The 25,501-nt window shown below is 38.4% G+C and overlaps 1 protein-coding gene across 4 annotated transcripts in view; it reads right to left on the bottom strand.

Annotated features, from left to right (window-relative positions):
• SLMAP (sarcolemma associated protein) overlaps positions 1–25,501 on the bottom strand; it is a 165,877-nt gene that overhangs the window by 81,795 nt on the left and 58,581 nt on the right. For all 4 annotated transcript variants that reach the window (XM_027863757.1, XM_027863754.1, XM_027863756.1 and 1 more), the window contains exons 2-4: positions 20,336–20,483; positions 14,360–14,432; positions 10,920–10,956 (exon numbers count right to left, since the gene is read on the bottom strand). In XM_027863757.1, the coding sequence (XP_027719558.1) occupies positions 10,920–10,956; positions 14,360–14,432; positions 20,336–20,483 (258 nt within the window). The remainder of the gene's footprint in view (positions 1–10,919; positions 10,957–14,359; positions 14,433–20,335; positions 20,484–25,501) is intronic.

Genomic DNA, 25,501 nt, shown 5'->3' with positions numbered 1-25,501 from the left:
CCACAAAATTCAAAGAAATATTTACTTATCCATGTATATGTTATAACACCCACCACAAAATTCAAAGAAATATTTACTTATCCATGTATATGTTATAACACCCAACACCTGAGGGCAAGGACTAATTTTTTTTGTCTTCATATGCCAAACTCACAGTAATATAAATATTTCTTAAATTGAATTATGTTATGCCTCCTTTGTGTCTCAGATACAGTAGTCTGCTACAATCAGTACAGTAAGTAGAATGAACACTATAGCATCAATGATATATGAATTCAATCTTTTAAAAAAACTGGAAAAAGAAAGATATTATGCCAAGGTACAAATGTCATTAGTTACAACCGGAAGAATTCTTTGTCTTGTTGATCTTGGTGATTAACCATCTGAAAGAAAGGGTACAAAAAACTAACCTTCCTATACATAAAAATAAACAAAAATGTGGAAAAACCTTGATTTCTTTTAAGCATGCATATCCTCACAGCATACCAGTTGTCAAACAAAGCAGTATCCACAATATTAGTTGTCTTAAATATTAACCATGAAAGAATTCTTTGTACAAGTTAATAAAGGACAGATTCTAAACAAAAATAAAACACTTTCTAGCATGTTTTGATTGAGACAAAAAAAAAGTCAAGAAACATCACATTTAAGTATATTCTAGTTGGAAAGTCAATGACATGCAGCAACAGATTAAAAATGATCTGCAGTTTTTTAGAAGTGACAGCCCTTTTCTAAGTACATCATAATGTGTCCCATTCCTATAATTCTCATCCGAACTATTTCACCAGGAAACTGTTCACTGAGATAGTTTATAAATCATAGCACAGTACAACAAATAGACAAAAGAAAATTTAAGAATCTGAACACATACTTTTTATTATGAAGAGACAAGGATAAAGCTAAGATAAATATAATTAGCCAAACATTCCATTTCTGAGGTAGGCATAAAATAAGTACTCTGATTCTACACATAAATAATTTTTATCAACTTAATGACCATTAAGTCAAATATATGAAATAAAACTTTACATGCATCCTAACATGTAACAAAGCAAAAACAAATGAATTAACAACAAAAAATAAGTATTTGCTCTGTCTCACATTTTCAAATAGATATAAAATTCTACTTTGGGGAAAAATATTTAAAAAGCAAATCTACAGATGTAGTCAATGTATTTCCTGTTCAGATTCTGCTAAACTAATGTGGTTTCATTTTATAAAGGTCATTTCCACATTTATTGGTACACTTAACATATCATTTTTATGGAAACATAATATTCCACTAATATTACACAATTTGTCCAGCCACTACTATATTCAGAAATGCAAGTCGTTTCCAGTTGCGGGTTCTTCCCCCATATTACAATGAAGGCAGCTATGACTACTGAGTACAGACTGGCCCTTTTCATGACATTTTAATTATTAAGTCTTTAGGAATAATTAAATTCAACAGTATCAACTTTGTGACTTTTTGTATTACCAAAATGCCTGAACCAGTCTACAATTCTAATAACCATGTCTTAACATGTGCTTTCCAGCCAATGCGGTATTTTTGTGTGCTTCCTTAACCAGTCCACCAATTCAGTAGCATCTGGAGATGGTCTTAATATGTGTTTCTCTAAAATTAGGGAAGCTGCCCATTCTGCCTCCTCCCAGAAATGTTCACATTCTTTGCTCATTGGAGATTAACAGTCTCAAAGATAAGCATTTATCAGACCTCTACATTTCCTTTTACTTTTGGAGGATTGTTTTTTGTTGTACAAAAGTCTTCCACTGAATATAATCAAATACAATATGATTCCCAATAATATTTTCCATTTGTTTGGCAAGAAAAGCTTTTTCTTCCAGTTGTTTTGGACTTTTTAAAAAAATTCACATTGTTAAATGTTGTTAAAACCTTTTATCAGGGGCAGCTAGGTGGTGCAGTGAATAGAGCTCCGGCCTTGGAGTCAGGAGGACCTGAGTTCAAATCAGACCTCAGACACTTGACACTTACTAGCTGGGTGACCCTGGGCAAATCACTTAACCCCCACTGGCTCACCAAAAAGCAAAAACAAACAAACAAAAAAAACCTTTTATCATTCCATCTTTCCCTAAGCTTTTCTCTAGCCCTGTTCATCTTTACCATGACCACACTCCCTCCATCTGCTAGTTCTTTTCAAAGCCAACACCTCTGTATTATCTACATTCCCCTTGCACTCTTATCTTGATCCCTTACTTAGTGAACTAGTTCAACTCAACATTAGTATCTACTCTGGAATTCCTGACCCCTTGTCCTGTTGACACTTGAACTCATAATTACTTTCACAATTTGTCTCCTTCACTTTTATTAATATGCCACTGAACCATAGAGATTGGATTCATTACATATATGCTCTTAATATTATACATAATCTTAACTGGGCCCTCACTGCAACAAGGCAATCTTTCTATACCATCCTAACTGATTCTCATTCACATTCACCAGAATAGCTATTCCAAACATTTTCTGCCCTTCCTATACCTCTCCCCACTGTCATCTCTACACTCTTCCCTTCCATCTCACCCTATCTACTAGCTCCCATTCTTTCAGCAGAAGATCTCACCCATCTCTCCTCTTCCTCATGTCACATGCACTTAGATAACTGTCTCATGGCAACCCTTTGCAAAAACACACCCCTGGCTCCATCCCCTTCCAAACTCTGTAACAAAGTGTTCTCACCATCATCTCTACACTCCTGGCTCCTAACCTGTTGCCTACAAAAACTTTCATTTGACTCAGCCTTCCTCTAGAGCTATCACCCAAATTTTTCCCACCTTTTTCAGCTAAACTACTTGAGAAAGTCATCTACCCTCCAAGTCTCCCTTTTATCTCCCGTCAAACACTTCTAAACCATCTGACTTCTGACCTTGTCATTCATCTGCAACTGCCTTCTCCAAAGTTATGAATGATGGTTTAATACACACACACACACACACACACACACACACACACACACACACCCCTTTACTGGGTTCTTTTCAGAGGCTCCTCTATTCTGAGGCAGTGAGCTACTTCACTCTGGGTTACCCCAGAACCAATTTTCCTAAATTCCTGCTTATATTAGAGTTCTTTTTGAAATTTGGTGGTGCTGGTCCCTTTTGGCCCTATAGTTCAACTCCTCTACCAATACATATTCCTTTTCTCTATTCCAAATTTCTTTTCTATTGTTCAGCCAGCTTTTTATCTATTTTTAATGGGATCACTTTGATTTTTTTTTCTCTTCTGCATTTGCTATTGCTCATGGTATCATGAGTACATTGGTATCAAAGACATTATAACTATAACTTTCAACTATAAACGGAAGGCTTGTTCTGCCCAGTGGCCCAGCTACTGCCCAACCCTCCCAACTAGACAGAGACAACAGCCAGAAGGAACTCAGCCCTCAGTTTTGGAGCTACTGCCCTGGGACTTCAGTGTGCTTACAGGCAGCAGGGAGCAAGCAAACACAGCCCACATTATCTACCATATCCTAATCCCCCGTCACAGACCATCCAAGCCACCTTCCTTCAGGCCGGTGGGCACGTACGCCAACCTGATGCGCCTTCTCTACTTCTCATGATCCTGTACCCAACCTCAGCTACCTTGTCATAGGGACAAATCAACCCTACTACTGATTATGGAAGGGGCATGTCAGCGGACTGTCCTGGGATTTCACTGCTCATCGTCACGACTTCCTACATTAAAACACTCTTCCCTAAGGCATAGCTACTCCAACACTCTCCTACCCATAGAATGTGAGTATCTGGAGGTCAAAGAATATCTTGCCTTAAATTTCTATCCCCAGGACTTCCTGATTATAATGGCTGGTACTTAGTAAAGCCTTAATAAATGCTTTTTTATTCAGTACTTCAATCAAGAAAACATGATAATTGATTCAGGGCTGGAATTTAGTCATTTAGTCAAACTCTTTTACTTAACTAATGAGGAAACAGAGAGGGTAACTTGTCCAAGATCACACAGCAGATTCTAGATCTGAACCCAGATCACGTGAGTTTAAATACAGTGATTTTTCTGCTAAACCACTCTACTCTTTCCATTGCTCAGAGGTTTAATGTTTCTAAGAAATTAAAAAAACAAAATGAATGTTCTCTTTTATCAATGCATCTCTTTTATCCCTGCATGGGATGATCATAGAGTATTAAACTATCTCCACACTATAGGTACAAATTGTCATTTCCAAAGTGAAAGCTCACTCTTTTCATCAATCAACATTTATTAAGCACCTACTCGTGCCAGGCAGCACTGTACTAAGCACTCCCATCCTGTTCTCACCACCTGACCTGCCAACAAAGGATCCAGTGAGGAAAATGAGGCAGAGAAAGGTTCTGTGGTTTGCCCAGTCACACTGATAAAAAGTACCTGAGGTGGGATTTGAACCCAAATCTGCCTTAATCCAACTCCAGGGCCGTTTTCCACTACCGCAAACATTCGCTCCCCCTACTGCCATCCAACTGGAAAGGGTACGCTGACCTCATCACCCTGGGCTCAGCAAACAGAAGGCTCCTCTCTGTGGCCACCACTCCCTGGAAGTTATGTTCTCCTCTAAGAAACTCTGCTATAATTTGTACACAGTAAGCACTTAAATGCTTTTTTCATTCATTTACGCTTTGCAGTTGAAAGGTTGGGCCTCCTACTGTATTCCATGTCCTTCTAAGTATTTTATTCATTAACTTCAGCTTCTAGTTTACATTTTCATCTTCATCTTTTTTCCACATTGGAGTCAAAACCCTATTTGCCTCACATAAAGAACAGGGTAGTCTCCTATTTTTTCCCTCTGTGTTTTAAAACGGTCTAAGAAGTACAGAAGTTAATTCTTCTTTAATGGTTGGGTCAAAACTGCCTGTGGACCCACTTGAGCCTGCTGTCTTTTTTCTGGAGAGCTCCCTAAAGGTTGATCTCATTTCTTCTGAAATTGTTCTGATTTGATTGTCCATTCATTTCTAGTTTTGTGAACTATGGTGTTTTATGTTTCCATAATCAATCATAGATTTCTTTTACATTCTCAAATGGTGGTAATTTGGATTTGGAGTCTTCTTGCAAGGTGTAATTTATCAATTTTGTTGAACTCTTTGATTTATCAGATCATCTAATGTCCTGTTTTCACCTATGGATGAGGTCTGGATTGGGAGGCAGAGACCTGTTCTTTTTTTTTTTTTTTTTTTGGTGAGGCAATTGGGGTTAAGTGACTTGCCCAGGGTTACACAACTAGTAAGTGTCAAGTGTTTGGTTTGAGGTCGGATTTGAACTCAAGTCCTCCTGACTTCAGGGCTGGTGCTCTATCCACTGTACCACCTAGGTGCCCCCAGAGACTTGTTCTTAAAGACTGGTTCCCACTCTAAGTGACCAGTGCCAAAGGAACCCATGAAATAGTTAGTTGTAGCTTCTCCCCTACAAAATGAAAAAAGTAATCCTTATCTCTCCAGTTCAGACTCGATTCCTTTTCTCTATTTCTTATTGGCTGCTTTGCAAATGTGGAGGGAAAGACGGACTTGCAGTCGGATTTGTGGGGATCAGTCCTCTGTAGTCTCTGTTTATCAATGCTTTCTGTCATGACCCTGAGACTATAAAATACAGATGAAGCCTACTCTGCTTCAGAGGAAGAAGTCTGTACACATCCATGAAATCACACGTGTGGATCAAAAGAAAAAAAATCTGTTGACAAAAGCCAACAGGTTCAAAATTAAAGTACTCCTTTGGCTGCATCCTGTAGATTTTGATATAGTCATTATCAGACATAATCCAGTTTGAAAAGAATTCCTTCTTAGTCACTTAATAATTTTTTTAGTTGTTACTGGGGCCTACAACTATTATTCACACTTAAAATTTTTACAACTGATTTATGTCATTATGATACATACATGCAATTAATATCATGTCTGATTTTTCCATATTCATAATTAATTAAAAAGTATACTCTTTATTTTCTTCATCAAGTTCCTTACATATATCAATTATATGTGATAGTTAATTTTTAAAACTTTTTTGATTTATCATATTTTGGTATTAAAATGTTCTATTTGTGTTTTTGATATTTTTGAAAGACTGAAATTTTCCTTTATGGCTATCACTATAGAATTATTAGGTACATTTGTATTCTAAAATGATAAAACCTCATGTTGAATAAAACATTTCAACATAATATGTTATTTCTGTTTTTCCTCACTGTCTGGGCTGTGAATTTAACATGAACTGATACTACATTCTAACTCTCTATCATCTGGCAAGTGAATGCTGAACTGGACGGAAACCTTGCATTTTTAAAAGTGCAAAAAATTTCCATATTAAAGATACTGCTTACAAATAGCTTGTTAGATTCTGGTTTCATATTTATGCTGGGATTTTCTAAAATCTTAATGAAAAACCTAGTGTTTACATTTAGCATTACAAAGGTTAGATTTTCATCTCTTCTTCAATCATACATGAAGGAAAGGGAATACATACCTTCCAAAACTTAAAAGTCACTATATAAAAGGTCCTGTCTCCTATATTCACAGTTACACAATTTTCTTTACCTCTACAGACTTTCTTAACTTAGGACTTCTCTGCTGTCAAAAACAGAAGATTTACATGGACACTGCACTACTCCCGATGTCTTCCACCTTCTGGCTATCTTCCTCCATCTTACTTTCTTGAACTTTCCTTCTGAAAAATGCAGTCCTCTGGTCAAAGCTCTGAACTTCTCATATTTTGTTAACAACTCTTTTATCTTGATTTTTAAAGTGTGAACTGAATTAATACTTATCTGGTATGGCTGGAAGCTTGTTGGTCATAAACTAACTGAAGAAGCTTGTGCTTATCTGCTGGCAAAACTTGCCAGTCTAAAGGCTTTTCCAATCCCCCTCTCTCAATTTCAAATTGCAGAGTCTTTCCAGGTCTGTCCTCTGACTCCATGTCTCATGCTACTCAATTGTTTATGTGCTGGCTTCCAATTTCACCCTTCATGTGTATTCTACACAAACTCAGTTCTGATTCAGGTGAACTGAAGTCATTTTTGCCTCTTCTGAAAGCTTGAAGCATTTGGTCATATCATTATAATGGCACAGTTTAATTAAAATACATATACAATTACCAAATTTGAGATCTTTCTTATCTGGGTCTCACAAATTCTATTTGTGTACTGTCACTTTTTTGGAATACTTCCAGTACAGTTTGACAATCTCTTCAATTATATTGTTTAGAATTCTGTTTTTTGAAAGATATGAGATGTCAGAAATCATGACATTAATAGATTCTGACCTCTCCTAGGACTGTTAAATATTTCTTTTTTTTAAAAACTTTCATTTTTATTTATTTATTTTTAGTTTTCAATATTCACTTCTACAAGATTTTGAATTCCAAATTTTCTCCCCATCTCACCCCTCCCCCCACCCCAAGATGGCAAGCATTCTGAATACCCCTTCTCCTGATCTGCCCTCCCCTTCTCTCATCCCCTTCCCCTTCTATTGTCCTGTAGAGCAGGATAGATTTCTATATCCCACTGCTGGTATATCTTATTTCCCAGTTGCACGTAAAAACAATTTTTAACATTTGTTTTTAAAACTTTAGGTTCCAAATTCTCTCCCTTCCTCCCTGCCTACCCACCCTCATTGATAAGGCAAGCAACTCAATATAGGGTTATACGTGTGTAGTCACACAAAACACTTCCACAGTAGTCATATTGTGAAAAATTAAGTGTATTTCCCTTCATCCTATACCACCCTGTTTATTCTATTCTCTCTTTTGACCCGGTCCCTCCTCAGAAGTGTCTGCTTCTGATTATTCCCTCCCCCAATCTGCCCTCCCCTCTATCATCCCCTTCCCCCCTTAATTTCCTGTAGAATAAGATAGATTTCCATACCCCATTGTTTATGTTATTCCCTCCTTAAGCCAAATCCTATGAGAATAAGATTCACTCATTCCCTCTCACCTCCCCCATTTCCCCTCCACTGTAAAAGCCTTTTCTTGTCTGTTTCATGTGAGATAATTTACCTCATTCTCTCCCTTTCTCCTATTATAATCCTCTGTCACCCCTTAATTTTATTCTCCAGATATCACCCCTTTATCTTCAACTCACCCTGTGCCCTCTATCTAGCTAACTATCTACACACACACACACACACACACACACACACACATTTTTTTCCCTTCAACTACCCTAATACTGACAAAGCTCTCATGAGTTACAAATATCATCTTTCCATGTAGGAATGTAAACAGTTCAACTTTAATAAGTCCCTTATGATTTCTCTTTCCTATTTACCTTTTCATGCTTCTCTTGAGTCTTGTATTTGAAAGTCAAATTTTCTATTCAGCTCTGGTCTTTCCATCAAGAATGTCTGAAAGTTCTCTATTTCACTGAATGGCCATTTTTCCCCCTGAAGGATTATACTCAATTTTGCTGGGTAAGTTGTAATCCTATCTCTTTTGACCTCCAGAATATTATATTCCAAGCCCTCCAGTCCCTTAATGTAGAAGATGTTAAATCTTGTATTATCCTGATTGTGTTTCCACAATACTTGAATTGTTTCCATCTGGCTGCTTGCAATATTTTCTTCTTGACCTGGGAACTCTGGAATTTGGCTATAATATTCCTAGGAGTTTTCCTTTGGGGATCTCTTTCAGGAGGTGATTGGTGGATTCTTTCCATTTCCATTTTACCCTCTGGTTCGAGAATATCAGGACAGTTTTCCTTGATAATTTCTTGAAAGATGATGTCTAGGCTCTTTTTTTGAGCTTTCAAGTAATCCAATAATTTTTAAATTCTCTCTCCTGGATCTATTTTCCAGGTCAGTTGTTTTTCCAATGAGATATTTCACATTCTCTTCTATTTTTTCATTCTTTTGGTTTTGTTTTACAGTTGCCTTGATTTCTCATAAAGTCACTAGCTTCCATTTGCTCCACTCAAATTTTTAAGGAAGCTATTTTCAACACTTACTAGCTGTGTGACCCTGGGCAAGTCACTTAACCCCAACTCCCTTAAAAAAAAAAAAAAAAAAAAAAAAAAAAGGAAGCTATTTTCTTCAGTGAACTTTTGGACTTCCTTTTCCATTTGGTTAATTCTGCTTTTTAGGGTATTCTTCTCCTCACTGGATTTTTGGACCTCTGCAAAAGAGGGTTAGGTCCATTTGGGTTAGGCTATTTTTTAAAGGTTTTTTTTTTTTCAGTATTTTTTTGGGTCTCCTTTAGCAAGCTCTTGACTTGTTTTTCATGATTTTCTTGCATCATGCTCATTTCTCTTCCCAGTTTTTCTTTACTTCTCTTACGTGCTTCTCAAAATCCTTTTTGAGCTCTTCCATGGCCTGGGACCAATTTATATTTTTTTTGGAGGCTTTGGATGTAGGAGCTTTGACTTTGTTGTCTTCTTCTGGTTGTATGTTTTGATCTTTGTCACCAAAGAAAGATTCTATGGTCTGACTTTTTTTTTTTGCGCAGTTTGCTCATGATCCCAGCCAATTACTTGAGTTTTAAACTCTTTGTTAACGTAGGGGTCTACTTCCAGTGTGGACAATGTCTGTCCCAAGCTTGGGAGGTTTTGTGCACCTGTTTTCAGAGATATTTGTAGGGACCTGTAAGTTTTCAGTTCTTCCAAGGTGGAGTGATCAAGGGTGAGGTGTTACTCTTTTCCTGGCTTGTGCTCTGGTCTATGAGTGACCACAAGCACTCTTTTCTGCCTTAGAACTTCACCACGCCAGCACCCCTCCTCCACCACAGGACCACCACCCAGAACTGCACCCCAGATCCAAGCACAGGCAAAGCAAGAGAATCCTGCCTCAGCACCAGCAAAGAGATCCCTGTAATCCCCCTCTGATCAGCCACTCGATGCCCCCACCGTCTGTGGGCCGAGAAGTCCAGAAACAGCCGCCACTCCCGGGACTGTGCTGGGACTGGGGCCGGACTGAGTTCCTCTCTCACCGCGGTTCAGACCTTTCCACCTGACCTTCTAAGTTGTCTTTGGTGTTTGTGACTTGAGAAGTCTGGAAACTCCCCTTGATTCAATCCCATGAGGACTGCTCCAGGTTCGCTGAGGCCTGTTCTTTGCCTGCGCAGCCTGCGTAGCCCACACTGAACTGTGCTCCTCTCCCAGCCCAGCACAATAGACCTTTCCAATCAACCATCCAGGTTGTCTTGGGCTGGAAATTTGTTTCACTCTGTCTTTTTGTGGGTTCTGCTGCTCTAGAATTTGTTTAGAGCCATTTTTTATAGGTATTTGGAGGGGTTTGAGGGAGAGCTCAAGTAGATCGCTGATTTTACTCTGCCATCTTGGCTCTAACCCCTCTGTTAAATACTTCTTTAGGTTTTCCAAACTCTTTGGAAAATAGAGTGATTTTTGAACCTATATTTCCAACTGAGATTGCACTGTCTTCAGGTCTGTTCTCCATTGTGGTCATTGTTAAATAGTGGTTACTTAATATAAAATAATTAATATAAAAGTTGTCATACCCGCTTTGATTTTTTCATTTCTATTCAGGTTATTTTTATTTTGTGATATTTTTATCAGCCACCCTCCTTTTACTAACTGTGTAGCTCTGGGCAAGTCACAACCTCCTGGGCCTCAGTTTCTTCATCGGTAAAACAAAGGGTTGACTTTATAGCTTAATCTCAAGACCCCATTCAGCACTAGGTCTACGATCCTGATTCTTCTGGATGCCTTTTTTTTTTTCCAATTGGTGGGAGGAGGGAAAAGGAGCCTGATTCACTTTCTACTCCTCATTAGATCAGGGACCAATACTCAATATTAACAGGTCTGTTTCCCCTCCAAAATTTCTTCTGCAGATTTGCATATTGCAATAAATGTTTTATTCTGCAGATTTTAACAAAAGCTGATTGAGCTGTAAGGTTTTTTCCCTTCATTACTAGTAAAAATTTCCCAATAAAAAGACAGCTTTCTCAAGAAACACAAACAGTAAAAATAACTTACTTTGTCAACGGGACTTGGTAATGGAGCATGGATGACACTGAAAACAAGCAAAAAAGAGCATTTAAATCTAATAATTTTTTAAAGCAAGGGGTTCAAAAAAACCAGAATGAGTCCTGTAAATATATAACTCACAAGTTTCAACCTTTGACTTTTATATTTACTACTGAAGAAAATAAAATAACAATTTGTACTGAACAGGCATAACAAATGTTGAAATATTTTTAAAAGATCAATAAATATGCAAAATTCCCACAGAATCCAAATGAATACATCTAGCTTTCCATAGTAAGCAAGATAGCTTTTCAGGATCAGATCAACTTAATTTTTAGAAATCAGGTTGCATTTTTAATTTACTGGAAGGTCTTCTATTGAAAAGATTCGCTACAGTTGATCCTCTGGTAAATTGAACAATTATTAAAATACAAACTCTTCCTAATTTACAGTCTTCCTTCAGAGTTATGTACATCCAATTTCTTTTTAAACTGCACATAACATGCAATAAGTTCGTACAATTTTAAGTGCTTACCAGCAACAGGAATGTAAGCCTGAAGTTTGTATGACTATGTGAACAACAAAGAAAAACTGAGGTAACCAAACAGCCAACCTCCTATCACTACTTGCCATTTAGTTTAAAATTGTAATCCCCACCTTTCCAAAACTTGACAGACAATATTAATTGCAACTAATTGCTTGATAACACTATAAATGTCAGTCAGAGTGGCCATGAGAATAGCGCGTTTGACAGAGCCAGCTAGTGGTCATGCCCGTGTGGGTCTAAAGGAGGACCACCACGCTCAGCCTGAGCTCAGAAAGTCCCACAAGCTGCCAGGTGGGGCTTTAGTGGGGTAGGCTCTCCAGAGGAAGGGAATGGTATTCTGGGCACAGAGAACAGTATGTATGAACAATACTACAGAAGGTGCCTCTGGACCAAATGTCCAATGTGGCTGAAGCCCAGAGGGCGTGAAAGGAACTGGCTTTTACTTGATAGCAATGAAGACACTCTGAAGAGTTCCGAGCAACCACGACAGTGGTTCGAGGGCAGAGGCAAAGACTACAATAATTCAGGGAAGAGATACTATGGAAATCCAATATATTTTGACCAACTGGGCACAGGAAATGAGTGACAAGAAGAATAGGTTTTAGGGGAAAGAAGATGCATTTCATTTGGAACATAGTGAGCCTAATTCCTGTTCCCAACCCGATAATACCAATCCTGCGTTAAGCATCACCCTGTGTCTTATACAAATTATGAGCTCATCTTTTGTTCCACTTCATAATATATCAAGTACAGTGCTAGACCAGGGCATAATTCTATCTTTGAGTCTCACCATCTGTGTGAACTTAGACAAGTAACTACCTAAATCTCCAGTCTACAAAATGGCATGAGGAGAATCTCTATTTTATCTACTTTAAGAAGCTGTTGTGAAAATCAAAAGAAATAACAGACATGAATGGGCTTTACAAATGGTAAAAGTGCAATTTAAAGGTAGCCCAGGTGGGGCAGCTAGGTGGTACAGTGGATAGAGCACCGGCCCTGAAGTCAGGAGGACCTGAGTTCAAATCCAGCCTCAGACCCAGCCCTGTGTGACCCTGTACAAGTCACCTGACCCCCCCCCCAAAAAGATTTTCTAGTTGTGTAACAATGTGCATGCTACTTAAAGGTAGGCCAGTATGGCGGAAACTTTTTTTTAAAGTATAAATAGGAAGCATGTCCATAAACATGTTTGTGCACAGCATGAGGGGTGGGACGCTCACTGCCATAGCTGGAAGGTCCCCCCATCTAATGTTTCTTATTTAAATTTAACTCAGTCATCCTAATAAAAACACAAACTATCATAAACACACCAATGATTCAACACTTGCTCCAAGGCCTTCTCACTTCTCTCCCTTTCCATTTCTTGGCATCTTTTTTTTTCTTCTTCTTCTCTTCCTTCCTTGACTTATTAATTGTTCTTCTTCCCTCTCCTTGCTTCCTAACATCGCCCATACACAAATCAGCATCTCTGATGCTTTGAATGTGATGGCCATGGAAACGTGGCTCTATACCTGTTCAGCTGTACTTTTTTCTGGGCACTGAAATACACAGAATACTAAGTGCAAGGTGAGGGTGGGGGTGGAGGGGGTGGGGAGAAATGTTTTTAAAAGTATAATGGATTAAACTAATCATAGAGTAAACATTGAAAAGCACTAGCATAGTCACCACTTAACTTGAAATTCTTGAATTTTAATATTCATAGAATTGAGTAGAAATTATCATGCATAATTTGTGCAAGTATATAATCCCCATTTTTAAAGTGAGGAAATGAGCCCCAAATTATATTTACCTGCCTAATATATGAGAAAGTATAACAAAGGGGCAAGGAGGACCAAGAAAGAAGCCAAAGGCAGCCCAGACAGCACTAATTTGCTAAACCATGGGTAAATTTTATTTTATTAAGTGATTCTGTTAAATAAAGTCTGAACATTACAGAACTTGTGGGACCCCAAATTGTTAAGAATAGTAAATGAGGAAGCTTTTTGCCTGTGGGAAAAATTTCTACTTTAAGTAAAAATATCTTCCATCACTTTGCTCACAAGAAATAAAGTCACCATTGCCTTGCTACACTTATGGGCTAGGTCCATACTAACTATCTCCTAAATAATACAGCAAAAGGAAAAACATTCATTAATGGTGTGTCCAAAGCAAATGACTGAAGAGCGATCAGATCACTTTAAGAACCACCAGTGTTCAGCCTCAACTCAGGGCCTCTGTGTCTTTTAACGATTCCAGAAAAGGTCTAGCTTTGAGGGGCTCCAATTCCAGTTGACAAGCTGCTTCACCCACTTATTTTTCTTCTTCTCAGTCTGTGAAAGACTCCTTTCCTTCCCCCTTTTACCTTTTCTTTTTTCTCTTCACCTCTCAAGTCACAGAAGTAGAAAAGAATCCAGAAGCCATCTGGACCAACCCAGAGCTGAACATGAATCTCCTCTTGAGCTCACGTGCCTGTACCTGAGGATCTCCAGTGAGGAGGAGCCCGTATCACTTTCAGACCCTCTAACTGTGAGGCAGATGCGCCCCCTGTACCTTCCACTCAGTGCTCCTCATCCAGCCATCTGAGGTTCAACAGGGATAATCTTCTTGCTAAGTGACAACCATTCACATAATTGAAGACAGCTATAAGGGCCCTAGCAAATCTTCTCTTCTCTAGATCATACATTCCCAATTCCTTGAAACATCACTGTGTTTCAAGTCAGGAAAACTGTGTCTGAGTCCTTGTTCTGACATTAACTCTGTTTTCTTCTGGGCAAACTGTTTACTCTTTCAACATCTCAGTTTCCTCATGGGTAAAATGGGAATAATAATACTGGCACTACTTCCCAGGGTTGTTGTGGGGAAAGAACATTGTAAAGCACTACAATCTGAGCTATTAATATCATCATCATCAAAGAACTATACTTACTCTGACCGTAGTCGAGCTTCCATACCATCTGGTAGAAAAAGTTTTATTGTGGAAACAATACATCCATGGGTAACTAGAAATAATAAAAATAAAAAAATTTTAAAGTACAATGAGTAGGTTAAAAAGAAGCAAAATTTCAGATCACTTAAAAAAAAAAAACTGTGACACAATGTTCTCTGGAGTCACCGTCCTCTTTGGGGACGTGTCGAAACGTGGTGTTTTTTTTTTTTTAAACGTTTTTTTTTCACGTTAGTCATGTTGTAAAGAAGTATTAGAACCAAAGGAAGGATCCACAAGAAAGAAATAAAACAACAAAAGAAAAAAAGAGATCAAATAGTACGCTTCGGTCTGCGTTCAGACTCCATAGTTCTTTCTCTGGATGTGGACAGCATTTTCCATCATGTCTATGAAGTCAGTCATTGCACAACGTGGCTGTTACTGTGTGCAGCGTTCTCCTGGTTCTGCTCATTTCATTCAGCATCAGACCATACAAGTCTTTCCAGGTTTTTCTGAAGTCTGCCTGCTCATCATTTCTTATAGCACAATAGTATTCCATTACATTCATATACCACAACTTCAGCCATTCCCCAATTGATGGGCACACCCCTCAATTTCCAATTCTTGGCCACCACAAAAAGAGCTGCTATAAATATTTTTGTACATGTAGGTCCTTTTCCCATTTTTATGAGTTTTAAATACCACAGTTCCATGTGATGTTCACCTCCTAAGCAATGAGCCAACTTCCTGACTTCCAAAAGCTTACAGTTCAACAGGAAAAATTAAGTTCCTTATACAAATAATAACTATAATACAAAGTACTGCATGATAAAATGCTAAGATAAAATGCTAAAAAAGAAAAATAATCTGTCCCTCAAAGAAATGCCTGAATAGGAGAACCAAGGAAAGAACTAGCATGTGAAAAATCCATACTAAGCACTGCATCCAAAATAATGGTCAGTTAGATGCAAGGGAATTAAGGGGTATTATTTTCTGTTTTTTAATCACTGGCACTAAACCCAAACCTTTCTCAAGCTCACATGACATCACCATAATCAAAATGTAAAAATGATCAAATCCAATATGCCCCCTCAACTAAAGGGAATCCTCCAGTGCCTCAGCACACCTTGGGGAAAATCCTACATCCCCAAAGGTGCTATGGAGCCAGAAAGGCTTCAAGTTACAAATCTGTCCACTAACTGTAAAATGACATGCCTGTTGTCCAAGGACCAGTCTTGCTATGCTGGGAAAGGCTAAAAGCCAGGATCAAGTAAGGAATTATTTTTGGCCGTGACAAATCTCATGTAAAGGAGGCAACACTCTTCACTTTACAAACATCCACAGATGCTATGAGAATAGTTTTCTAGTCATAAATCTCTAATTTATTTTTAGTCAAATACCCACAATTTACATTCTACAAGATAATACTAGAATCAATTACGGCAGAACCCACTGCCTTCCTGGAGAGAATTCAAGGCTGCACTGAAATTCCTGGACTTTAACAACAAAGTTTTATTACTGACCTTCATGAGACAGGGGTAAAAACAAGCACATTTGGTTATCCTTGGCAATTTCTGGTCATTATAACTTCCACAATATTCTGTCATTTTAAAAGTAACATGAAAAAGTCAAATAAGCTTTAAACTTTAGGAGATCAATGTTATACATAAAAAAAATGTTTAAAATAAATTCAAGAAACATACATAACTAAGAAGTACAAATATAACTAAAGACACCAAGAGAAGGTGGCTAGCTACAAGAATTATTCAACTCAAATTGTTTCAAGGGGACAAGATAAAACTCTAACTCTTCAAACGCTCATTTTAGAATTTGGAATTATACAAAATGTACTTGTACAACTCAATGTATTCCAAAGGTTCAATTTTCATAGGTAAGAATGTTTGTACTTCTTCATCTCCATGGCCTCTTATTTTTCTTCAAATTATCTATAGAATAAGGTGGCCGCCTTAATTAACATTTGTGAAAGCAATGAGCAATTGATAAAGAGCTTGCCAATATCATCTCACATAAGGTATTACTTCTTTCAGGCTTGAGTTGCTTAATTATTTCATTAGACTCTCTTCTCTCTGAGTTTTTGGTTCACGACTCTCTCTCTCTCTCTCCCCTTCCCTCCCAGTTCTCCTCCTACCTCTCTAACCATGCTTTCTCAGTTTCCATTATTACCATACCCTCATCCACATCTCACTCTCTAACCAGAGGTATACCACATGGCTCTGTCCTGGTCATTCTTCTCTTCTCTCTCTATTACTTCACTCGGTAATCTCATCAGCTCCCATGGATGTAATTACTCTCTCTATGCTGATAGCTCTCAAATTTACCTAACCTATCCAAAGCCCTCTGCTGACCTCCAATCTTGCTTCATCAACTGCCTTTTAGATATCTCAAAATGGATATCCAGTAGACATCCTGAACTCAATAGAAAAAGCTCTGAACCCCAAACAGAACTCATTTTCTTCCCCCTTAACTCTCCCTGACCACCATCCCTGTTACTGCAGAGGGCAACGCCATGTTCCCAAGCCCTCAGGCTCACAACTTAGAAGTCATCCTAGACTCCTCATCATCTCTCAGTCGCATATCCAACCTGATGCCAAGGCTGATAGAGCTCCCCCTTGCAGCATCTCTAGGATATACCCCCTTCTCTTCGCTGACACTGTCCTCACCGTGGTGAAGGCCCCCAACACCTCAAGCCTAAACTACAGCAATAGTTGCTCATGGATCTGCCTCCCTCAAGGCTCTCCCAACTCCAGTCCAGTCTCCATTCAGCTCTCAAAGTGATTTTTCTAAAGTACAGGTCACACCACGTTATCCCTAATCAATAAACTCCAGTGGCTCTCTACCCCCCAGGATCAAATACAAGAAGCTGAGTTTGGCATCCAAAGTCTTTCATCACCTAGTCCCCTCCTACCTTTCCAGTCTTCTTACACCTTAACAACTTGTACTCTTCATTCCAGTGACACTGGCCTCCTGGACAGTCCGTGAAGAACACATAAATGTATCTCTCATTTCAGCTCCAGGCATTTTCTCTGGTTATCTCTCATTCCAGGAATGTTCTCTCTGCTCCACTCTGACTACTGACCTCCATGCCTACCTTTAAATCCAAACTAAAATCCCACCTGCTATGGGAAGCCTTCCCTAATCCCTCCTAATCCCACCGCCTTCCCTATTATTTCCTATTTATCCCGTACATAACTTGCTTGGCATGTATTTATTTACATGTTGTCTCCCCCATTAGATTATAAACTTTTTGAGGTAAGAACTGTCTTTTGCCTCTTTTAATATCCCCAGCACTTAGTATAGTGTCTGGCACACGGCAGGCATTTAGCAAATGTTCACTAACTAATTTGCATCAGTTTTTGGTAGTTAATGTCATTTTTTGCATTTATTTGTATGTTCGGGCTCAATGAACAATCGAAATATAATATATCTGGCCTTGTAGTCAGGAGGACCTGAGTTCAAATACGGCCTCAGACACTTGACACTTAGTAGCTGTGTGACCCTAGGCAAGTCACTTAACCCCGACTGCCTCACTGAAGAAAAAAAAAAGATATAACATAAATTGATACTTGATATTCTGCCACCATTAAATGCACGTAGCATAAGGCCTAGATACTAAATATCTGTTGAGTTGTTATGTAATACATGAAGATATCTTTGTACATCACTCTGTTTTCAATATTATCAATGACAGAGCAATTTTCTATACACACACACAAAAAAATTGCCTCTATACCAAGAAGAACTGCTAATGTTAAAACATGTTGAAAGGTAGTAGGTGTTAAGAGCTGGGATTCCAAAACTAGGCCCTCTGACTCCATACCCTGCATCCTTTCCATTGTACCACTGAATATCTGTGTAGAATGTACCTGAATACCCATGTATGTAGCACTCTACTAAGATCACTGTCATTCTCCCTCAAAAATCACAAGAGACTAATAATGTGGAATCATAATTTTATAGACAGGGAAAAAAAACCTACTGAGATGGACTCTAACTTCTGAATAGATTTGTATTACCAAAGTCTACAAATCAGAATAAATTTACCTATAGAAACAATCCTATAATAAATTGTAAAGTTATGAGTCAGTGCACAAAAATCTATTTAAACCATAAAGTGCCCAAAGCACAGTACTATGCTAAATGTCCTACTGCCTTGAACCACCAGCTATAGCAATGTTTCTACAAAAAAAAGGTGATTAAAGTTCCAACTGGGATGCCAAAAGCACCTCTTCCACCTCCTAAGTGTTCATCAGCTAGCACAGGGAAACCCTCTGGAACCAGACTAGTGCTGGCCCTTTGGCTTGAGAAAGAAGCTAGGGGAATGAGAAGCTAAGTAAAAGATTGCTGGGCTAAGAGGACAAGAGGAAAATAACTAGAGATCAAAGGTGTTGCTTTTTCCTCATCTGTTGATACCTATCTCCACACAATTGTTTCCTTTATAATCACATTTTTATATTAGGTATTTAAAAAACCTTCTGGAAAGGGAGCCTTAGGATTCACCAGACTGCAGGCAAGTGAGGGAACAGGAAACAAAAAAACAGATCAGAGCCCCTAAGAACTCTTATCTTGTCAAAGGTAAGGAACACAGGGAAGTCTTATGAAATAAGAGTCTCCTACTAGTAAAAATTCCCTGGCAGGCTTTTAAAGGTGCCCAATCACTCCCTTTATTCTTTTCTGGAAGCCCCAAGTACAAGCTCACATACTTTCCTTTCAATTTGTTGCTTTGGGCACTTGCAACTAAGGTTTGTCTGTATTCCACTGCACAACAGGAACAGAGAGGAATCTCCCAACTTCTCCCCTGAAGAATAACACCGCCGAAGGCTTTCAAAGTTTGTTATTATATTATTAGGAAGAATAAGAAATAGATGATGGACTTTAAAAACCCTCCCTCCTCATTTCTCCCCCTTTTCATCTAAACCCAAACCCTGCAGGTAAAGTTTCTACACAGATTCTAATGGTGTCTGTGTGTACACAAAGGGCTCAGGCAATATTCATTTTTGCCATTTTTTAAAAAAGAAATCTCAGGTTTAAGATCTGGGCACTCGGATCTATAACAGGATGGGGGTTGAGAAACAGTGAGAAGGAGCTCTGGAGTGGGGTAGTGAGGAGATGAAACAAACTCTAAGGGCATCAAAAGAGATCTAACCTAAGAGAGAACACTAAAGGGGAGAGAGGGGCTTGCAAGGATTTACTCCCTGCCCTTACCTTTTTTGCTGCTAGTGCTTTTAACACACACCCCACTCACAATGCTTCAAAATTAATTGGGCAGGTCTATGCAGTGATGGGGTTCAGGAGCTCCAAGAGACAGAAAAAAGTAATTCTAGCCCTGGAGTTCTTCTGGCTACCAGCCAACCATGCTGCTCAAAATTTACCTTTCCAATATAAATATTTTTTATTTATGATATCGAGGTGTCCAGGCTAGCCTTCACTACTGAAATATCCCATAACACAGCTAAAATATAACTGAAACGAGATTAATAAAATAGCCTTGGGAAGGGAGTTGAAGGAAATGACACTAACTCATGTTTCTCATTAAAAACACTTTGCTTCTTTCCATTAATTAATTCTGCTCAGTTTGCTCTGAAATAACAAATGGAATTCAGCCTAGTAAGGAATGAGGGGTCCAGTAAACTAAGAGAAGCTTCTAAGTTCCTTTAAAAACACGATAGTTAACTTTTACTTCGCTGCAAGAATTCAAAGAAATGCCAACCAACTGCTTTATCAAGCCCCATATCGGGTGTTCTTAACCTAGGATTCACCAGAGCCTTCAATTTTCACAAAGCTAGTTCGTACCAGGTTGTCTTCCCTGGCCAGGCAAAAAATTCATCAAGGACAAGGGAAGAGAACTTTGGTTGTGTTGGACAAATGGAGTCTTCTCAGAAAGTGATCTAGGCCCAAGCTATTAAACACACAGCATGTAGAATGCATAACCCAGCCACCTCACCGGACCCATACTCTTACCTTTTCGGGTGTTTTCGGTTACATCTACACCAAACTGGATAATGTCACCAGAAAGAATTTCACATGGCGGACTTTCTTCAGATCCTCGACTCAATCTCTGGCTATTTATAAAGGTACCGTTACTACTTTTAGTGTCTTGAAGATAAAACTGCAAAAACAAAATGAAAAGGTTTGGATGGTAACAACTATAACAGCTACAGGTCTACAGTGGGAGAAATCTGCATATTTTTGGTTTTGTTGCTGTTACTCAATCTTTTCAGTCATGTCCAGACTCTTTGTGAACCGCGGTTTTCTGGGCAAAAATACTGCAGTGGTTTGCCATTTCCTTCTCCAGCTCATTCTACGGATGAGGAAACTGAGGCACACAAAGTTAAATGACTTACCCAGGGTCACACAGATAGTTAGGTGTCTGAAGCCAGATGCTAGGTGGCAACGTGGATAGAGCACTGGGCCTGAAGTCAGGAAGACTCCTCTTCCTGAGTTCAAATCTGGCCTTAGACACTTATTAGCTGTGTGACTCTGGACAATTCACTTAACCTTTTAGCTCAGTTTTCTCATCCACAAAATGAGCTGAAAAAGGAAATGGCAAACTATTCCAGTATCCTTGCCAAGAAAATCCCAAATGGGGTCACAAAGAGTAGGATATAACTAACTAAAATAACTAAATTTTTAAAATAAGGATTCTCTCATAAAAATCTGAGGGGCAGCTAGGTGACACACTGGATACAGCACCGGCCCTGGATTCAGGAGGACCTGAGTTCAAATATGGCCTTACTAGCTATGTGACCCTGCGCAAGTCACTTAACCCCACTGCCTAACCCTCCCCAAAAAAGGAATCACATCTTTTTTATTTCTCCAAACAGTCTGTGTTATATTAGAATTAATTGTTCTTTGAATATTTGCTAGAATTCACCTGTAAATCATCTAATCCTGAAGTTGAAGGACTCTCAAAGCTCTAAGCTTTTATACAACTCTCTCTTTCTCTCTCTCACTCACTCTCTCACATACACACACACACACACACACTCACTCACTCTCTCTCTCTCTCTCTCTCTCTCTCCTTTTTAAAAAGTGGTAAGCCAGGATATTTGATGATTCTATCACTTCTCCTCAGTCCCATGGTACAAAGTCTGATGAATATAATATTGTTCTAAAAACCACACACAGAAAAAGACTCTGGGCTTCAATGTCAGCCATGCTTTAGCTAACATTATCAGCTCAAACTCACTACTGGAAGATTTTAGGGTCACAAATTTATAGCTGGAAGAGATCTTCAAGACCACTGAGTCCAACTACTCTACAAAAGCCAAAAATGGGTTGAATCAGAGTTACCGGAGTCAAGTGATTTGAAAGACAGACACATCTTTCATCTTTCCACCCCGTTCTGGGCTACCTTTTCTTAGTGGATATTCTCGGATAAATCAAAGTGATGTTTTATTCTTGATATTAGGGAAACTTTTTTTTAGATTTTAGGTTAACAGGTAATATTAACAAACCATCAATATCAAAAAATGCTGTTACCTAGCTAAGTCTCTGTTAAGACAATGCCTTTAATAGTGTATGCAACTGTAGCAGGTGCAGAACAAAATTTGTCCTGTGAAGTTTGGATTCAAAGGGCTGCACTTGAGGACCGAGAGGGCCACATGTGGCCTCGAGGCCACTGGTTCCCATCCCTAATAGTCTGTTCTACTGATTTACTGTTTGTTTTTTTAAAAAGCAGTACCAAGTAGTTTTAATAATTCCTGTTATATATAGAAATTTATCCTGTCCTACAGGAAAACAGAAAGGGAAGGAGATAAGAGAAGGGGAGGGAGAGATAGAAGGGTGGGCAGATTAGGGGAAGGGGTATTCAGAATGCATGTCATTTTGGGGTGGCGGAGGGATGAAATGGGAAGAAAATTTGGAACTCAAAATCTTGTGGAAGTGAATGTTGAAAACTAAAAATAATTTTTTTAAAAAATAATTATTGCTTTGTAGTATATTCTAAGGTTGGAACATTACTATCCCCCTTCATTCTAACTTTTAAAAATCATTTCTCTTGAGATTCCTGGCCTTTGTTCTGCCAAATGAAATTTGTTATTATTGTTTCTCCCTATAAAATAATCCCTTGGAAGAGAGTCAAAGAGATTGAAAATACAGCAAAATACTAACAGCATTTTTTTTTTGCATAGCAAAAAACTGGGAATAAAGTAGATGTTCATCAACTGAAGAATGGGCAGACAAACTGTGGTATATGAAATGTGATGGAATATTACTGTGCCATAAAACAATTACTATAAAGAATCCATAAAAAGAATTCTATACTTGGGAAATCTGATCACTCTATTGGTGGAGGGAAGGAGAAAGTGTAGCTTATCCCGTGGTTGACTGTGGTCCAATTCCTCTCTAGAAAAATGTGCTCTGGTTCTGTTACTCGCTGAGAAGAGAAAGGGACCACCCCGATTGGTTCCACATAACTAGGGCTGCCTCCAACACGACTAGCAACAGATGGGACGGCCGGGTGAGGGTGGCTGTGCACTAGAAAGAAAGGCAATGAAGAGACAAACTCTATCACATTAATTCTTGACAAAAAAGTTTAAGCAACTCCTGAATGTCTTTGCTAAGCAGTAAGTAATGGTGAAGTTGTAACTTCATCTGTATATTTAGCTTGGAAAATTTGTGGACTAAGATTTAAATACGAATATGTTACCTCTGAGTATACAGGGAGGTATGGAAAGACTCAAAGGTACTGATGCCAAGTGAACTAAACAGGAATAGGGAAAGAACATGCACAACACCTGCAATGCTGTATAAATGGAAAGACAAGAAAAAGTGAAAATGAACACAGGAATTCTCATGCTCCAGCTTGGCCTTCAAGAAGAGACATGAGAGGGCACATCTTTACCTTGTCTTCAGAGGCTAAACCATGAGCATCACAGATGGCCTGTTGTCATTTTTAATGGTATGATCCTGAATATTCATACCATCCATCTACTTTGAGCTTAGTATGGTAAATGACACAATGCGTTGGCCTAAATCTAATCTCTATTTTCTCAGCAGTTCTTGTCAAATAGGGAGTTCCTCCCCCTACAATTTAGGCTCACAAGTTCATTAAACACTGGAATGTTGAGTTTAATTATTTCTGGTTCATTTTTATTTTGTTCCCTAATAAAGTTTTTTAAACCAGTATAATTTTTATTATCAGCGTTATTGTTTGATACTAAAATCTGAAGTCTTATGGTTGTTTGCTGAACATTTTTTCTTTTAAAAAAATTCTTTGTAATGAGGTATGTTTTTCTGGGTAGGGGAGGAATATATTGGGAAATGATGGTGATATTAAAAAACAAAACAGATGGATAAGTATTTTAAAAATACTATAAGGTTGCAGAACAGTTCCATCTGTCTCCATTAGTGAAAGGGGTTTCTTCATCTGGAACAAGAGACAATCAGACAAAGTGATAAAAGCAAGAGGCTATTGAGATACACAGAAAGCCCAGCTATGTACTCGCTATAACCGTCTAAAAGCTCTTCAACTAGTAAGTCAAGAAATGAACGTCCTAGAATTACTTCTTTGTGTGAAGAGAGAAGATAAAGAAACAGGTAGTCCAGAATTTCTTCCGAGCTCCAAATCAAACTCACACTTGACATTTTGCAATCAAATGGCCAAAGAGAGCAATCCCAACCTGCAGTTACCTAGCTCTATCAATCAATTAACAAACATTTATTAAGCACCAATTTTGACCCAGGCTAGGTGCTGAAGTCACAAAGACAAAAAATAAAATGATTCCTGCTCTGAAGCTGACATTTTCTTGGAGGAGAGAACAGGTATATACAAAACATATCGGAAATTTTTTAAAGGTCATTTCAAAGGGCCACTGGCACCTGGGGAATCAGGAAAGGACTCGTGCAGAAAGTGACAGCTGAGCCCAAGTATAAGGCAAATTAGGGATTCTAGGAGGAACTGGTAAAGATGGAATACATTCCAGATCTAGATCCACTCTAGAAAGATGCGGTGAAAAATTAAGAGGGCAGGAAGCACAGTATAATGGAAAGTGTGTAGATTTAAGTCAGAAAGGTTTAAATCCTAGCTCTTCCACTTAGTAACAATGCAATATTATTTTATATTGCCTTCTCTCGTAAACAACCCCCAAATACATAAACATCCAAGGTAAATCTCTCTCCAGAACTAAGTCCTGCATCACCAACTGTTGAACGTATCCATCTGGATGTCTCATAATCACCTCCAACACATCTAAAATGTGACTCCAAAACCTAGCCCTCCTCCTAACCTGCTCATTTTTCTCAAAGGCAACACCAATCTTACAATCATTCAGTTTCCCAAACTATGTGACCCTTGACACATTATTACTCTCTCTTATCCCTCATAACCAAATGTCAAATCTTATTAATCCTATCTTCATCTCACTCCCAGTCATCCTGTCTTTTTCACTCTCACAGCTTCAATCCTAGTTCTGCTCTTCATGACTGCTGGTAGATTATTTCAATAACCTGATGAGTCTGTCTGCTTCCATTCTCTTTCCTCTTTAATCAACTCATTACATAGCTGCCAAACTAATATTCCTAAAATATAGCTGTAACCATGTCATTCCTTTACTCAAAAAACTTCAGTGGTTTGCTATTTTCTGTAGAATAAAATGCAAAATCCTAAATCTGGGATTTAAAGCCCTTCACAATCAGACTCCAACATTATGATGAAAATAAGATTTAAAATTTGCTGTAATTTTGCCAACATGCACTGTCTTTAATCTCAGATTCCCTGTAGTTTCTGGCAGTAAAAAATTCCTAAATTGTGGGGCAGCTAGGTGGCGCAGTGGATAGAGCACCGGCCCTGAAGTCAGGAGGACCTGAGTTCAAATCCGGCGTCAGACCAAACACTTGACACTTACTAGCCGTGTGACCCTGGGCAAATTACTTAACCCCAATTGCCTAAAAATAAAAACAATTAAAAAATTAAAATGTAAAAAAAAAAAATTAAAAATTCCTAAATTGGGGGCTTTCCATATTCTAAGTGGAGAATAAGAGTAAATTTAATTTGTTCGTTCTTCCACAGAAAGGAAAAAAAAAAAGCTTTAGCTACAGTTTTAGGCATGCATTTTTTCAAAGGACAATAACATTTTACACAAACCTCAGTTCTATGCAAAGACAAACTGGGAAATGCTCCAGTTT

This window comes from Vombatus ursinus, unplaced genomic scaffold (genome assembly GCF_900497805.2).
Source record: "Vombatus ursinus unplaced genomic scaffold, bare-nosed wombat genome assembly UNPS02014773.1, whole genome shotgun sequence".
In the NCBI taxonomy this organism is placed as follows: Eukaryota; Metazoa; Chordata; class Mammalia; order Diprotodontia; family Vombatidae; genus Vombatus; species Vombatus ursinus.
Note: the sequence above shows the minus strand (reverse complement) of the source record. Positions and strands in the feature narration are given on the sequence as shown.